This window comes from Trachemys scripta, chromosome 9, assembly GCF_013100865.1.
Source record: "Trachemys scripta elegans isolate TJP31775 chromosome 9, CAS_Tse_1.0, whole genome shotgun sequence".
Classification (NCBI taxonomy): domain Eukaryota; kingdom Metazoa; phylum Chordata; order Testudines; family Emydidae; genus Trachemys; species Trachemys scripta.
Genome location: NC_048306.1, coordinates 64919389 through 64937860, shown reverse-complemented (window position 1 = coordinate 64937860; position 18472 = coordinate 64919389). Strand labels below are relative to the sequence as shown.

The following is an 18472-nucleotide window of genomic DNA, read 5'->3' as shown; positions in this document are numbered from 1 at the left end:
AATGCCTCATAGCCTTAATCATTCACCAAGACCCCACTGTGTTAGGCGCTGTACAGACACAAAATAAAAAGACAGTCCCTACCCCAAATTTACAGTACACCTCTACCCTGATATAATGCGACCCAATAGAACACAAATTTGGATATAAAGCGGTAAAGCAGCACTCCGGGGGGGGGGGGGGGGCTGCGCACTCTGGCGGATCAAACCAAGTTGGATATAACGTGGTTTTACCTATAACGCTGTAAGATTTTTTGGCTCTCGAGGACAGCGTTATATCGAGGTAGAGGTGTATAAGTCAAGAGACCACCAGACGGATATAGACAGATGGGGAGTACAAGAAAACAATACTAGTCAGCATGACAGGCAGTGGTCTCTAACCACTGTCAAGTTTTTTGTAGGCATCACGGAAAAGGAGAACGTTTTAAGGAGGATAATTAAGTAGTTTCGTGGATGTTTACAGGGAGCTCCTCCCAAAACTGAGAGGCAGAACTGGAGAAATAGATAGGTGATTGTTTGAAAATTTAAGCAGTGCATGATGGAGGCTGGCATAGTGGGCCGACTGGAGGTGGGCAGTGACATCTCAACTGTGAATGGTAGATGAGAAGTAGGATGGAGGTAAATTGTAAAGGGCCTTGAAAGTGAAGACAAGTAGCTTTTGTACGATGCGACTGAAGGGGGAGCCAGCAGGGGATGCAAAGCGGTAACATGGTCAAAGTGAAAGGCTAGGAAAATTATCTTTGCTTAAACCAAGCTATCAGAGTGAGGAAGTGGCAAGGAAATGGTGCTCTGGAGTTTGCTGGGGTAATGGTTACCTCAAAAAAGAAGCAGGACAGCACACAAGGCTTTGAGGCTGCTGTAAGCTAAGAAGAGGGATAGTGATGAAAGGGACCTAATGGGAGTTCACAGCAGTCAGACTTGCTCCCAGTAGAGAGAGGAGCCAGCTTGTAGGAAAATCCTGGAAAATCCTAGTTGACTTAGAAGGAGGAGAGAACATGTGAAAATGCTTTGTGTGAGGCCACTCAGAGAAGACAGTCAGGGAGCTGGGTCACAAACAAGATGTTTACAATGAGATATATCAATCAGACTAAAGGTCTAGAGACTTACCAGCAATTGGGTCTAAAGTTCAATCTGAGACTGTAGGTACCAGCACTAAGTGGGCAGCTGTTTGACTCCAGATGGGTCACAAATGGCCCCCCATGACCCATGCCATCCTCAACCATGCTGAATTCTGTTCAAATACTTATGTGAATGGGGGCAAAACATATTCAACGCTCACAGCCGAAAGTATGCTGAGCACTGCAAACCAGTAGAACTTTATTTATTCCAGCAATAAAACTAACCATGGAAGCTTCTCTACCAAGAAGTACAATGAACAAAGTAAAATTACTGCAGAATAGGAATGACACATTCAGTTTACATACCAACAGCACTTTCAACTACCAATTCAACCTGTAGTTGTGAACGAGGACATTATCACTGCCCTAGTACTCAGGGGTAGTATCTCCTCAAGTGCTAATCACATCTGCCTACAAGTACCCAAAATAATGTAAAACTAAGCTCCATTTAACCACCCCCTTCAAAAATGATTAAATACATGTTGAACCTTACCTACAAACAGCAGCCAAAGTCAATTGTTTTACCAATTAAATCAATTGAAGAGTTACCACCATCTTCAGTTCAATTTCCCATCTGGACCCAGGAAATGGCCTCCTTAATGAAATCTTATTACATTTTATTACTTTTGCTAAATATCTTAATTTTTAAAGTAGATTGTTTTTAAAGAAGTCTATGATTCTGTCACTTTGAAAAATCCTCTGAATTGTCTTTTAATATATTAGGGTTAAAATTTAAAATTGCTCCAAATTCAAGAAATTGAAACTGAATCTCACACAAAATGACAACAAATTGGCCATTAAAACTAAGGCATTTATCTTAATATTAATATATGTTAATACAAAACCTATACATGGATGAGTGAGCTGGATTACAGTTGTAAGAACCATAACTTGGAATTTCTACAATTTTGTCCAATTAATCCCAACCAAAATGGTTCATTAATATAATCTGTGTGAAAAATATTCACATGCATCTGTGCACTATTACATAATTTGATTTTTACATTTTTAAGGACCAAATGAAGAGATTAAATAGCATCTTAATGCACAGGGCCTGCTATGATAGAAGCCATCTTTTCAATGACAAACAAACTATTTTGAGTGTAGCTAACACAGTGGATTTTTTGATAATTCAATGACCCTCTAACTTTATCCAAGCAGTAGACATGCAAAAGAGACTGCAAAACAGACTGCTACATGACTAATAATAAAACTTGGACAACCGTTCATGGCTGAGTGAAGAGACAATCAACCATTCCCAGATAGTTATTTTACACAGTGGATGCATAACAACAACAAAAGTAATTTCTCTCTCTCTAATTTTGTTCATGCACCATGCCTCAGCTCTCACACATTTGGAAATGTTACAGCAAATGTCAACATGGAGAGAGAAATGGTAAAATCCAGGATGTTTACCTTCTAGACACCAATGTACAGTCGATCTCTGGTCTTTTTGTTTTGGGAATGGCATAAAGTGGATATCTATCCCCATGGCGAATCAACACGTGGACAGACACAAGCTTAAAATAATGTGGTGCATGACCTATGTGGAAGGAAGAAGTAAAATTAAACAGCAATCTTAATCCTCTCCATATGTTTTCCAATTCTACTATTCCAAGTAAAAAAGCATGCATTATTGTTAATTATCTGTTGTTTTCAACATTGTATTCAGTGCTTAGAGAATATGGAGGAGAGACAGTCCTTTGTCCTGAAGTATTTATTTCAATTTAAATAATAAAAAGACATCAATAAAGGCTCTAGGCGCCCAACACGTAATACTACAATAGAACCCCAGAAATGTTAGAATAATTATTCAAAAAGAAACTCTGCTACCATAAAGCTCCTTTCCTTCCCTTCTTTAATCATTCTGGGAAGCATACCCACAGCCCTCTCCAAAAACCCAGTTCATCAGATGACTTTTCCAGCATGCCTAGAAAATCACCAAATGGGGACTACTTTGGATCAAAGTATTGGTTTTTTATCTTTACCTTAGGTTTACTTTCTAAGGGGACTGACTGATATAAGCACTTAACTGACATTAGTGGACGATACAAAGGTATAGTGATTTAAGATGCTTTGTGCCATACTACGGGGTGAGCAGTCCAAAAAGTGTCTTCCTCAACTAAAGATAGAGGCTGCTTTCCCCTCCCATCATTATCTCTTTCCATGGTTCTCACCAACCTAACCTGTCATTTCTGGGGAAGCACTCCAATTGCTTATGTCCCACTTTGAGACTTCAGCATTAACATATTCAAATTTCACACCACTAGGATGTGATTACACGGTTTCCAACAAAATGCTAAATATTTTTAAACAACAGCTACAATCTATATTTTCTTTCCCTGTCCCCCCGTCTCTTTGTGGATCTTACATACAATTTAACTGTCAGAAGAACCTTTGTAGATCTCCTTTAACAACCAACTCCAAAATCAAAATACACAATGAGGGGAAGAAGGAACTGAGCATTTTTGGCAACTGAATATATTTCAGCAGCCAGTCAAGATGTTTGTGGCTAGCTCCAAGTTCTAAAGCATTTACAATGCACACTTAAAATCACCATTTCCAGTGCCAACATGTAGGACCTAATAATGAAATAAACCCTGTCAATTGCCTACACCATGTCTGACAGCCTACCTTCCATGCTGCGTTCAGTTATGCTAGGAACATTACAGTAAACACGAGCTTCATAAATAGGATCAATTGCAGGGGGTTCAGTCAGAGGATCAGGCATTATTCTCTTTCGGCTCTTAGGGTTCAGCCCATCTTCTTTGACTGGGTTGACTGGGATTAAGTGCACTAAAAGACATAAAATTAGCAACATTTGTAGTAAATTAAAACTGGTCAATACATCCATATTATTATTTTAATAATGTGCAAAATACTCAGTTTTAAAAATTGGTTATTTTACCAGGAAATGGACTTCCATGAAAATCAGTCACACTAGACCACTGGGTTGTGTTCATTCTGTCAATTTTTGATGCCGTTACATAATGAAATCAGGAAGACCCTAAAGAGCTCTCTTGCATAGGCAGTCCTTAGAGTAAGACACTGAAATCTATCTGGACATAAGAGTCACTGTTTTTTGTCATTTGCACTCTTTTCCTTGGAACTGCTTCTTGTGTTGGATTTTTCCATGGGGTGATAAGAGCAGCAGCAGGACTAGGAATTTAAAAACCTATATCAACAGTCAGTGGATAAGACATGAGTCATTATCTCCCATGACTGCTGATATCCTGACTCTTCAGCATAGACCCTGAAAGGTCGGGCAGGAGTTGCTAAAGAAAAGAGACACACATCTTGGTAAAGGAACTTGTAGCCATGGGACTATTGGGACTTTCCTTGGTAAAAAGCACCAGAGCAAACAGTTTAGGAAATCTAATATTTAGAAAAGGAAATTCACCATATAAAGGGGAAAAACAGATTTTGGTCTGTTCTTTATGGGGATGGGAATGACTGAATTTCCCCAACTCTTTTTATTCTGAAGTCAGGTTTAATAGCTCAGGATAGTTTTAACTCTGTTAGGCCCTTTTGACAGTAAATATCACAAGCATTTACTTCAGAAACTTCCTCGGTTGCTTTTCACTCTACAGAGTATCTTAGTTAGAAATGTTGCTTTGGTTGCCTGCCTGGAGACTACTTCAGACAGGGAAACGACAACAGATTGTTGGCTTTATATTTCATCATCTCCTTGGAAACATCAGAAGTCTTGACTGCCAGTAGTACAGAAAGAACACCCAGTGAACAGGTCTAAAGTACCCTTATTACACTTCCAACATGTCATCTTTTTGTGAGTGGCAGCCAATCTTGTTTTACACATAGGACAATTTAACCCACTGAAATTTTTCAGTACAAATGGTCATCAATTTAAGGTATGTTGTGATGACTGGGGCCTTGGGAAGTACAATGTATGGAGAAAGTAGTACATTTTAGTTTTGATTGTTTTATCTACCTAATTTATGATCTAGTAAATAGTGTGAATGGCAAAAACAACACATGAAAATCACATTAGTCCAGAATGGTTAGGTAATAAGAAAAATTTAGCTGAAGTAATTTTTTATATCACAGAGTATTTCTCAGCCCAGGGATCAAGCATGGCCTAACTACTATTTGTCATGCAGGATCACTTCTTGCCAATCAGCTATCTGCATGGATGCACTTTCGCCGGAGGATCAGTGACTGCTGTCCAACTGGCAGTCTAAAGCTGCAGTGTTTTACATGTGAAGCTAGCTGCAGTGGGCTCACATATTCCTAGACATTTCCCTTTGAAAGCTGTCTCCGCAGCTAGTCTCGTGCTAATCAGTGTCCCTCTGCAGCCCTGGGAGGGCTCCTATCGAAAATTCATAGATAAACTCAAGTAACATGTTTTTAGTAAACTTTGATTTTACAATTTTCAGATATCACCCTCTTCCCCCCATCCAGACTTTTTGTTTACTTGTGCAATAAAATATTCATAAGGATGTTAAAATATATCTAATAATTTTTATTCACTTTATAATCATTGAACTTGAAACTGAAATGCTGTACACAAATGAAGTCTAAAAATAGAATTCACTCATGTTGGATGATAGCACAGACTTTTTAAATTGGAAAAAGTCATTAAAATATATGAGAAAAAGCTAAATTATATTAAATCATGCATGGTGCCCACAACATCTCAGTGTCCCTTTCACAAGAATGTAAGAAATATGGATTTTAGAAATATACAGAAAAAATTACTTAGTTTAACTATTATGGATTTACCCAACTAAAACAAAAACAAAAAGTCAACAAAAGTGAATATTAATGTCGTTGTAAAATGCCCTTGGCAGTATCACACTAAACTGAAAGAGACACAAGTCAACTCAAACTTGTATTGTGAAACAAAAAATAAATGGAAATATTTCTCATAGGTCTTTGGATCTGCAAAAGCTTGTTTCTACAAAATCCAAATTTTGGACAAGGTTGAGTTGACAAACTCTCTTCAGATTGCCTAGGTTTGAAGATTATTTTATGTAGTAAGCCCTCAAAGACTGCAGCCATAATAATGAACTCTCAAGGCTTTGCCCCTGCCAACATATTCTTTTCAAAGAGGGAAAGATTTTTCTGATTGAAAATGATGGGAAAAGTAGTTCATATTGTTCCCATTAGTCTTCAACTGCAAAGAGGGGAGACTAATTTCAAAACTGAAGGTTTACTGATTTTCTGTCCGTGGTAATTCCTCAAATCACATCACGACTGTGAAGGGCACTGATTTTAGAGGTACATTTGTTCTGTGGATTGGCTGGTGTGTTGGGTGCAGAAGTGGGGAGAAACAATACCAAGTATTTAAAAAGGTGTACTAAAATGCAACCAATACAGAAAACGTTTAAGAGTCCAAGTCAAAATAATTAACAGAAGATGCACATAGATTTAAATAATTAAGGTACTATAGTCTACACACATTAAGAAGGTTTAAAATTGGTTTCTCTTCATCCACCAAAGCCAAAGTTCAAGTCTTTCAGATTCTGTACTCCTCCTGCTCCAGCTACTGACATGGCAACATCTATGGTGACTGGCCCTGAATTTCACCTACTTGTGTTTTTAAACTTATTTATAAGTAAGAAAACCCACAGAATTAGGGTTGGCGCAATCTACGAATATGGAACCTTGGACTTTGTGGGATAGGAAGGGGGAACTGTTGGTATTCTACTCTCAAGGCTCAATTGCCACCTCCAGAATTTCCCTACTCACTGCGTCCATTTTTTCAGGTCCTCCCATATTAAGATTATTGCACACTGAGACTTTTAAAATATTGCATTAAAATATTTTTAAAGATATTAATAAGTTATCATTAGTCTAGTCAACATCTCTTGGACTGCTGACTGAGTGGAAAGGAACTTACAGTAGGATTTGTATGGCTATAAATCTCAAATCAGAAGAATACACTTAATTATACTAGTAAGATTATACTACCAGCCTCTGTAAATGCACATTGTTGAAGGAGATCAAAGTAGTTCCTATGCCTAATAAAACAGTTAATGGAGGACTTCAATTACCCCCATATAAATTGACCACATGTCCCAAGGAGACAAGGTTTAGACAGATAACTTTCAAATGCTATAAGAAGTTAGTTGCTTTTTAGAACAGCTAGTTCCAGAGCACACAACAGGAGACACTTTTATCAGTTTAGCCCTAAGTAACATACAGGGTTGGTGTAACTAATAGGGAACACAATATAATTAAGTTCAACATCCATTGGTGTGTAGTTGGGGGGAAATCATACCAACAACTAACACAGTGACACTATAGCTAAAGTAAAAAAAAAAAAAAAAAAAAAAGTCAAAATCATTAGACTTAGCTTTGAAACTATTAAGTATAAGATAACAAAGATGATGTGTAACCCCTCAAAGCAGAAAAAAAATATTTAAGTATACTAGAAACAGGAAGCCAGAATCAGGGAGAAAAGAGAGCAATAAAGAGGAGAATAAAGTCATTGCAGAGAAACAAAATTATTCCTTTACATCAGTCCTTACCACAGGGGATATGGGGGAATTACCTGCCACAGGCGTACGCTATCCAGTTAACAAAGATGAGGTACTACCAAAGACTGAAGTATCAAAAGAATTAGTACTGGAACAACTGATAAATTAAAGAGCAACAAGTCACCAGGATCACATGGAATACACCCAAGAGTTCTGAGGAATTTAAAAATCAAGTGGCTAAACTGCAAAAACGAATATGCATTCTCTGAAAACCAGCTGCAACTCTGCATGATTGGATGGTAGCAAATGTTTTACTTAAGACCAGTTGACAATGGGCTGTCCAAAGTTTCTGTACAAGGACTAGTATTGCTTAATACATTTATCAATTATATGGAAATGGGTGAACAGCTGAGTGGCAAAATTTCCTGATGACACAAAATTATTTAGATTAGTCAAGATAGAGAAAACTGTTAAGAACTTTGGAGGGACCCAGCAAAATCAGCCAAATGAGCAGCCCGACCACAAATGGAATTCAATTTTGACAAATACAAGATAATAATGCACATTGGAAGGAATGATCTGAACGACTCATACAAATTGAGGTGTCTAAATTAACTGTAAGCACTCAGGTTAAAAAGACCCAGGCGTCACCCCTGGACACTAATGTGGACACACTTTAATTTAAATTTCTGTTCAGTGTGTAGCAGTGATCAAAAAATCAGATTTTTTTCCTGAACATGTAAGGAATGGGATAGGAAAACAACACTGAAAATATTATAGTTCCATTATATCAGTCTATTATATAAGCCCTCAGTTGGGATATTATGTTCTGTTCTATTCATATATGGGTTTGATCTGGTATAGCAATTTCTATACTCCTAGTGGCTGTATACAATAAGGTTATTTCTACTTACCCAATGTCAGAAGTGAACAATAAAAAAATACTGTAATTTAAATACCTGTTTGTGACTTTTTTTGAAGTTTCAATTCTTCCCCTCCCTCTCTAAATGATTAATATCCACTCCCACTTTGCCCTGTGCAATCTCAGAATTTCTCTCAATTGTTTTCAACTTCTCTTTTTTCCCTCCCCTTCTGCCTTTTCTCTGTCATCCTTTCAGTCTGATGTCTTTATTATTGTGCCTTTTTCCCTTTTGATTTCATTGCTTGTACTCGTCTATTCCCTAGCTGTCTAATCCTTCTTTGCATGCATCCCCCTCCTCCTCCCACTGCCTTGCTCCTCCCCCACTCCCCAATACTTGGCACACAAATTTTATTTCTCCAACTGTGCCACCTCATCTCTGCTCCACATGCAGCAGCTATTAAAAGCTCTTAGAAGAGCAGCAGTTTTCACTGTCAGTACTCCTTACTGAAACTCCTACTCCTCAGTGCCAACGCTGTCTCTGCCTGAGCAGAGTTATTGACCAGTAAGCCCATGGCAATATGGGGTCACAGGAATCGCTCCAGCAAGTAACTCATGGAGTTGGCCACCTAATGTTGTCCCATCTCTTGCTGATTTTTCTGCTGTAAACTGATATAAGGTTAACTCTCTACTGTACAATGTATTTTACATTACAATAAATGGCTATGACATATTATAGTTATTTTTACACTATGTGAATTCAGCCTCTAGTGCTATCAATATAATGCATGGTGTACAGGATCAAATGAAACTGAGCTAAATGTATCTCTGTGGTACAGTCAGTTCTCTGTCAGTGCTCACATTTGCAAATTTAGAGCCCCAATTAACAGTATTTTAGAATAAGGCCCTTATCCTGCCAGGACTTAAGCATTTCTCTTGTCAGGAGAGGGACCCAAAAGTGTAAGATGAAAATTTCAACATATTTAATTAATTTGCTATCTGAGCATTTCCAGAAGTCAGTGCAATTGATAAAAGGCAGATTTAAAGTATACTCTTGCAGGTTTTTGGAAACCTCACCTACACTGAAACTATGCTATAAAGACGATCTATGTATATCATTATTATAAAAACACCTTGACAACAGAGATGAAATTTAAATAGCTTAGAAAGTTCACAACTTGTAAAAAATGTTTAAAACTAGAGGAGCAGTAGTATAAAATTATTTTAAAGGATATTTTAAAAAGTCAGGACTAATAGAAACAAGATACAAGATACGATTTTTACATTAACATCCAAATACAACAGCAAGGAAGCCCTGACTGTTGTCCTGACAAGCCAAAAAATGTCTAAAACATGAAAAAAAGGAACACGTAAGTAAATATCAGTCAAAAATAAAAGGTGCCAAAAATGGGCAATCTGCACAGTTAACTCCAAGAGAATTGCAGGAGGCTGGCCACAATAGTAGAAGAAAAAACACCACCATAACCAATGGTCTAGGAATCTTTATGTCTGAATTCTAATGTATTTTCTATTAACAAAAATTTTAAGGGAGAAAAGGGTCTAAACTCTCAGCTAACGTAAGTCAGGGTAACTCCATTGAAGACAATGGAGCTAAAACAATTTGTACCAGCTATCTATCCCAAGGTTTTCGTATTTTTCAATTTATTAGCAATGTAAACATCTGAATTGCAGATTAGAGATATTTAAACGAAAAACAGACTTTTTATATAAAAGAGTGTATTACAAAAAAGTTGATCTTTTACAGAAGCTGAGGAAACATTTTAAAATATGTAAACAGTTTGGGCTAAGCAAACAGAGAAAATCTTGTGTATGAATAAAAAATAGCTACTTTTTAAACACTAAGATTCCTTTGAATAGCTTTATCTTCACTGTATTTTAAATGTGACCCAGTAAATCTAAAAAGGGTCCGATTAATTTGTTCTTTTGTTTTTGCAGAACAATTTATGAACTCCAGAAAGTGAGTTCACAGAACATAAATACTAGACATATAGTTTCTAAGCAATGGATGCACTCATTACAACAGGCATTTTAAAATAATTGTATGCATGACTACATGAGAACTAGTCCCCTTGGAAAGAAAATATAATTAAAAAAATCAAATATTATACTTAGATGAATAACTGTAGGGAGGCAATTCTATACAGATTTTGAGTATATAAAAAGAATACAGTTGAGATTGACAGGAACAAAAAACAGCACACTGCAGAAAATGAAATTACTACAAACTTCAGTCCACACAGAACAAAGCATATGCTGTATAACATTAAACTATCAAACCATTGAATTATAAATTCTTTCCATTTCTTCCGGTATTGTTTTGAATATTAAAAACATACATAGTGGTGCTGCAGCAATTTATACAGAAGAAAAACAGTTTCAGAAAAAAATTAATCAACATTTACCTAGAAGCATAAAGGTAGACAACAAAGCCATGTCCCAAACTTTTTTTTTCCTGCAATGGGTCTGAGAAGAAAGTGTGGAGCAAGGCTAAAATGGCCACTTGCTTTTTTTTTTCTTGCCACAGAGTGATGTAAAAAATTTCTACATTTATAAGACAGAAGGTTCTTTCAGTTCCATGTCAGAAAACTATTTAAAGCATTGACATGGAATTAAGCCACACAGCAAAAATGCAAAAATACTATCCGGTAATCTTATGCTAGCCTGTAAAAGCAAACAAGTATGTCAGGAACTACAAAACAGTTACTTATCCCTCCCTCCAAGGTAAAGATTTTTTGGTATTAATAGGTCATTCCGAGGGTCACATGGTACACTGCAGACCAGACAAGTTTCTGAAATCCTCATGATAGCTACAGGGTTTTTTGTTTTATTTTGTTTAAAATGGGAAGAAAATGAAAGAGTAAAGCAGAGGACTGGTGAGGAAAGAACAATAAGAAAAGGTAGAGGGGTGTTGAAACAATGAAACATGGAATGGGGAAGGAAGAATCTTCTGGCAGATATACAGCATTAAAAGCAGTCTGGAAAAGACAGATAAGGTTTGAATTGGAGAGCTGCTAGTATAAAATAACCTATAATGCTGTCAATTTAAAAGTTAGGTAGCATCAGAAGTGCACTCAACTCAGGACCCTGCCATACCAGTTTATGATTCCTGCCATCCTGAATCCACTGCGCAGGGCCACTTCTAGAGCTTTGCTTTTTATACAAATGCATATTTGAACACCATTGACATTCAAATATGCTGGTGTGTGACAGAACAGAATCCACCTGTCCAATCTGAATCTTTCTGATAGCTGTACATACGTTTTGCAGTTTTGTAATATAAGAATGTCTTGCTGCAGCTGAGCACTCTCACCTTAAGTGCATATACAGCTGTACAATTATTTGTTCCATTTAACTGCTAACACGTTAGAGAGAAGTTGGTTTGGCCAGTGCTGGACAAACAACTCTCACTCAGTAGATGTCATATTCACAGCCATTATGAGTAGAAGGGTGTTTAAAAAAAGACATTTAAGAGCTAGTCAACTAATGCAGGTAGGAGAAAAGAGACTGGACTTTGGGCAATGTCTGATATTGGAAGAGGAGACTTGTCAGTGCAGAGCTATTCTTGGAGACACGTCTCCCTCCAGGCCATCCACAGCTAAATCCCAAATTCTTCCTCGTGCTCAGGTGAAGGAGGAGCGATTACGTGACTCTTGGGTTAAGTTTGTTGTCTGTAGTGTATGTTTGTGATGTGCTTGCTGCTTGCCTGTTCTGGGGCTGGAGCACCTACAGGGAAAAAAATGGTGCTCCAGCCCCCCTACCAGAACCTTCTCCTCCCCCCAGCACCTCCTGCCTGCCAGCGGGCCCCGTTGATTAGCGCCTCCACATCCCTCCTAGCGCCTACCACAAATCAGTTGTTTCACGGCGTCAGGAGGCACTCGAAGGAGGGGGAAGGAGCGAGGGTGCAGCATGCTCCGGGTGGGTGGGGGTGGAACTGGGTGGGGAAGGGGTGAGGCATTGGGGGAATGAGTGGAGTGGGGGTCGAGCCTGGGCAGACCCCTGGGACCACCCCCGGCAGATTACAAACTCGGCGCCTATGGTTTGGGGGACCATGTGCTGAGCTTAGCTGCCTGCTAGGCAAAACTGAGCACTTCTTAACAAGGCTTTGATCCCTAAGCCCTTTAGCACCCATCAACCCTTAGCCGGGGGCGGGGCTACTCAGGAAGACCAGGGCTTTAAAAAGCCCACTCATAAACAACCAAAGGAGCTAGCAAATAGGAATGGCGAACAGGGGAGTTTTGCGAGGGAGTTTAGTGGGAGTTAGATACACTTAACATTCTTTAAACTTAAGGCCAAACCCTTTCCCTTATAAAAACAAAACAGCAACAACAAAGGAAGGAGTGGCAGAAGTAAAAGGAGAATGCAGACAGAAATCCAGCAGCAGAGTGGGGGCTATCCTGTTTATTACACTCAATGCAGTATGTATGATTACCTGCCCTATGGGCAGGTAGCGTATGTGTGCATTCGGTGCAAGCAGCTCCTGGCCCTCAGAGACCGTGTACGGGCTTTGGAGACCAGAGCGGCTGAACTGGAGGAGCTAAGGAAGACAGAGAGATACACATATGAGACTTTCTGGGACACAGTAGAACGGTCCCACCCCTGGTCTGACAGTCTATGTGCTGTTGAGGAGGATGAAAGTCTCAGGGTATGTCTACACTACGGGATTAATCCGAATTTATATAATTCGGATTTGAAAAACAGGTTGTATAAAGTCGAAATGTATGCGGCCACACTAAGCACATTAATTCGGTGGTGTGCGTCCAAGTACCGGGGCTAGCGTCGATTTCTGCACCGTTGCACTGTGGGTAGCTATCCCATAGCTATCCCATAGTTCCCGCAGTCTCCCGCGCCCACTTGGATTGTGGGTTAAGATCCCAGTGCCTGATGGGACAAAAAACATCGTCGCAGGTGGTTCTGGGTACAGCCTCACCTCCTCCCTCCCTCCTCCCTCCCTGCATGAAAGCAACGGACGGCAGACAGCCATTTTCGCGCCTTTTTTCCTGGGTGGGTGAACACTGCAGACTCCATACCACGGCAAGCATGGAGCCCGCTGAGCTCAAGACAGCACTCATGAACATTGTAAACACCTCGCGCGTTCTCGTGGAGTTTATGCTCAGCCAGGACCAGAAAAACGAGGCGAGGAGGCAGCGGCGGCGGCAGCGCAGCGACAAGCATGATGAGGACATTGACATGGACATGGACACGGACACAGAATTCTGTGAAACCACGGGCCCCGGTGCTTTGGAGATCATGTTGTTAATGGGTCAGATTCTATCCATGGAACGCTGATTCTGGGCAAGGGAAACAAGCACAGACTGGTGGGACCGCATAGTGTTGCGGGTCTGGGACGATTCCCAGTGGCTGTGGAACTTTCGCATGCGTAAGGGCACTTTCATGGAACTTTGTGACTTGCTGTCCCCTGCCCTGAAACGCCAGAATACTAAGATGAGAGCAGCCCTCACAGTTGAGAAGCGCGTGGCGATAGCCCTGTGGAAGCTTGCAACGCCAGACAGCTACCGGTCAGTTGGGAATCAATTTGGAGTGGGCAAATCTACTGTGGGGGCTGCTGTCATGCAAGTAGCCAAAGCAATCATTTACCGCTGCTACGAAAGGTAGTCACTCTGGGAAACGTGCAGACCATAGTGGATGGTTTTGCTGCAATGGGATTCCCTAACTGTGGTGGGGCGATAGACGGAACCCATATCCCTATCTTGGCACCGGAGCACCAAGCCACTGAGTACATAAACCGCAAGGGGTACTTTTCAATGGTGCTGCAAGCACTTGTGGATCACAAGAGACGTTTCACTAACATCAACGCGGGCTGGGCGGGAAGGGTTCATGACGCTCGCGTTTTCAGGAACACTACTCTGTTTAAAGGGCTGCAGCAAGGGACTTACTTTCCGGACCAGAAAATAACCGTTGGGGATGTTGAAATGCCAATAGTTATTCTTGGGGACCCCGCCTACCCCTTAATGCCATGGCTCATGAAGCCGTACACAGGCAGCCTGGACAGGAGTCAGGAGCTGTTTAACTACAGGCTAAGCAAGTGCAGAATGGTGGTAGAATGTGCATTTGGCCGTTTAAAAGGTCGCTGGCGATCATTATTGACTCGCTCTGACCTCAGCCAAAGAAATCTCCCCATTGTTATTTCTGCTTGCTGTGTGCTCCACAATCTCTGTGAAAGTAAGGGGGAGACCTTTATGGCGGGGTGGGAGGCTGAGGCAAATCGCCTGGCTGCTGATTACGCGCAGCCAGACACCAGGGCGATTAGAAAAGCACACCAGGAAGCGCTGTGCATCAGAGAAGCTTTAAAAACCAGTTTCATGACTGGCCAGGCTACAGTGTGAAATATCTGTTTGTTTCTCCTTCATGAAAACCCACCCCCTTTACTGACTGATTTTCTGTAAGGAACCCACCCTCCCCCTTCCCCCAGCTTTCTTTCAAACCAAATAAAGTCACTGTCATTTAAAAATCATTTATTCTTTATTAATAGATTAGAAAAAGAGGGAGGGAACCCGGGTGGTATTTGGGAGGAGGATTGCTGGGAAGGAAAAAGCCACAAAGAAAAGGTTAAAAAAATGACAGCCTTTTGCTTGGGCTGTCTACTGGGGTGGAATGGGAAGGTGTACGGAGCCTCCCCCCCCCGCGTTCTTACACGTCTGGGTGAGGAGGATACGGAACATGGGGAGGGGGGAGGGTGGAACAGGGGCTGAAGCGGCAGTCTGTTTTCCAGCAGCCGTTCCTGAAGCTCCACCAGACGCCGGAGCATGTCTGTTTGCACACGCAGCAGCCCCAGTGTTGCATCCTGCCTCCTCTGGTCTTCCTGCCGCCACCTCTCATCTCGAGCGTCTCTCCTCTCCTCACGTTGGTCCCTCCTCTCCTCATGTTGGTCCCTCCTCTCCTCACGTTCACTGGCTTCTTTCCTATACTTTGAAACTGTTTCCTTCCACTCATTCAGATGAGCTCTGTCACTGCGGCTGGATTCCATAATTTCAGAAAACATCTCGTCTCGCGTTCTCTTCTTACGACGCCTTATCTGTGATAACCTTCGGGATGGAGGAGGGAGGCTTGAGGAATTTGCAGCTGCTGTAGGGAGGGGAAAAAGAGAATTTTTTAAAAAGCTACATTTTGCAGAACAATGCTTATACTCTTTCACGGTGACCAACACTATTCACATTACATAGCACATGTGATTTCTGTGCAAGGTCGCATTTTGCCTCTTAATGCTGAGTGCCTGTGGCTTTGCTGCTAGAGATCACAGGTCTGGGCAACAGAATTCGGCTGGCATGCGGCCATGGTAAGCCATTGTTTTACAGCTTCTGCGCCCTCCTTTCCCACATACCAAGCATAGCCTGTAGAGTGCTGCGGTTTTTCTGTTAACATTCAGCAGCAGCAGCAGAAAACAAACTAACCACCCCCCGCCTCGCCATGAATTCTCTGGGATGATCACTGTACCCCTCCCCCCCACATAGCACATGTGATTTCTGTGCAAGGTCGCATTTTGCCTCTTAATGCTGAGTGCCTGTGGCTTTGCTGCTAGAGATCACAGGTCTGGGCAACAGAATTCGGCTTGCATGCGGCCATGGTAAGCCATTGTCTTACAGCTTCTGCGCCCTCCTTTCCCACATACCAAGCATAGCCTGTAGAGTGCTGCGGTTTTTCTGTTAACATTCAGCAGCAGCAGAAAACAAACTAACCCCCCCCCCCCGCCATGAATTCTCTGGGATGATCACGGTACCCCTCCCCACACCGCGTGGCTGGTAACAGGGAAGATCCCTGCTAGCCAAACGCGAAAAACTCAGGGCCAATTTCCCATCTGCGCTTGGCTAACTGCAGGGAAGGATTTATTTTCCGCCACAGGCAAACAGCCCAGTAGGAACGGCCACCTCTGTCCCCTTAATTAAGTTCCCGTATTTCAACCAGGTTACCAGGAGTGATATCACTCTCCTGAGGATTACACAACAAGATAAAGAACGGATGTTGCTTGAATGCCAGCAAACACCGGGATCATACGCTGCCAGGCTTTGTCAGGCAATGATACCAGATTACTTGCTGCAAGCATGACGTGGTCAAGTGTCCTACCATGGAGGAGGGAATAAGGATGCACTGCCCAGAAACCTTCTGGCAAGGCTTTCGGAGTACCTCCAGGAGAGCTTCATGGAGATGTCCCTGGAGGATTTCCGCTCCATCCCCAGACACGTTAACAGACTTTTCCAGTAGCTGAACTGACCGCGAATGCATCCCAAGTCCTCAGGGCAAAGTAATCATTAAAAACCGTTTGCTTTTAAAACAAGTTTTATATTTTAAAAAGTAAACTCACCTGAGGTCCCTTCCATGGGGTCAGAGTCTTGGGTACTGGCTTGGGAGGGTACTTCAGTCAGGGTGAGAAAAAGATCCTGGCTGTTGGGGAGAACGGAGTGCTGTGTGCTCTCTGCAAGCTCATCCTCATCCTCCTCATCCTCCTCTCCCCCATCGGCAGAATCCTCAGGCGTCGCTGATGAGACTATCCCCGACCCAGAATCCACGATCACAGGTGGGGTAGTGGTGGCAGCCCCCCCTAGAATTGCATGCAGCTCGGCGTAGAAGTGGCATGTCCGCGGCTCTGACCCGGAGCGACCGTTTGCCTCCTTTGTTTTTTGATAGGCTTGTCTGAGCTCCTTGACTTTCACGCGGCACTGCTCAGAGTCCCTCTCTCCATCATGCCCTTGGAGATTTTTTCAAAAGTTTTTGCATTTTGTCTTTTAGAACGAAGTTCTGCAAGCACTGAATCGTCTCCCCATACAGCGATCAGATCCAGTACCTCCCTCACGGTCCATGCTGGTGCTCTTTTTCGATTATCAGCCTGCATGGTTACCTGTGCTGATGAGCTATCTGTGGTCACCTGTGCTCTCCACGCTGGGCAAACAGGAAATGAAATTCAAATGTTCGCGGGGCTTTTCCTGTCTACCTGGCCAGTGCATCCGAGTTTAGATTGCTGTCCAGAGCGGTCACAATGATGCACTGTGGGATAGCTCCCGGAGGCCAATACCATCGAATTGCGGCCACACTATCCCTAATTCGAAATGTTAAAATCGATTTTGGCGCTACTCCGCTCGTCGGGGTGGAGTACAGAAATCGATTTAAAGGGCCCTTTACATCGAAATAAATAGCGTCGTTGTGTGGACGGTTGCAGGGTAAATTCGAATTAAAGCTGATAAATCCGAATTAAAGTCGTAGTGTAGACCAGGCCTCAGGGAAAGAACATCCAACAGGAGCTGAGGGAAACAATCCTATAGTTGGGACCCTCCTTCCAGATGACATCATGGTATCCTCTCACACAGAGGATACCTCTCCAGTGGGAGGGAACGCCAGTTATTTGGAAGAGATGGTGTGACATTGTGCAGTCTATATGGTTTTATAAAAACTTGATAATAAGTCAATATAATGTAACTGAGATAGTTTTAGAGAAAATACGGTAATAAGTGAATGTAACGTAACTGGGATATGCTTCATGCAAAAGGTCTCTTGTAAGGTATCATTACAAAGCTTATAAGCTACTGAGTATGAGCATCTGATTTGTATGAATGTACCACTCTTGTATCTAAAACTAGAAATATAAAATGTAACTCTGAGGGCCTATTGTAATTGTGTAAAGTGTGGACCATTAATGATGGTTTGGAATCTTGATGACTCCCATTGTCTGCAGATGGCTGTATTTACCTGAGTCTTCCTGTATATGTGTGTGCTGGCAAGTGAGTAATGAGGTCTTGCAGTGACATGTGATCATGTCACCTGAACTGGAATCCATCTTTAACCTGGTGCTTTTCCAGTGAGGGGGGGTGGAAAACCAGAGAGACAAAGAGTTCCCGCCTTATGCAAAAGATATATAAAGGGGGGGAAGAGAACAGAGAGGGAGAAGAGCCATCATGAAGAATCCCCTAGCTACCACCTGAGCTGCAACAAGAGCTGTACCAGGGGAAAGAATTGTGCCCAGGCCTGGAAGGTGTCCAGTCTGAGAAAAACTTACTGAAGCATCTCTGAGGGTGAGATTATCTGTATTC

General features: G+C 41.7%; 1 protein-coding gene across 2 annotated transcripts in view; it reads right to left on the bottom strand.

Annotated features, from left to right (window-relative positions):
* PXYLP1 (2-phosphoxylose phosphatase 1) overlaps nt 1-18472 on the bottom strand; it is a 96074-nt gene that overhangs the window by 28065 nt on the left and 49537 nt on the right. For both annotated transcript variants that reach the window (XM_034782000.1, XM_034782002.1), the window contains exons 3-4: nt 3750-3911; nt 2532-2658 (exon numbers count right to left, since the gene is read on the bottom strand). In XM_034782000.1, the coding sequence (XP_034637891.1) occupies nt 2532-2658; nt 3750-3911 (289 nt within the window). The remainder of the gene's footprint in view (nt 1-2531; nt 2659-3749; nt 3912-18472) is intronic.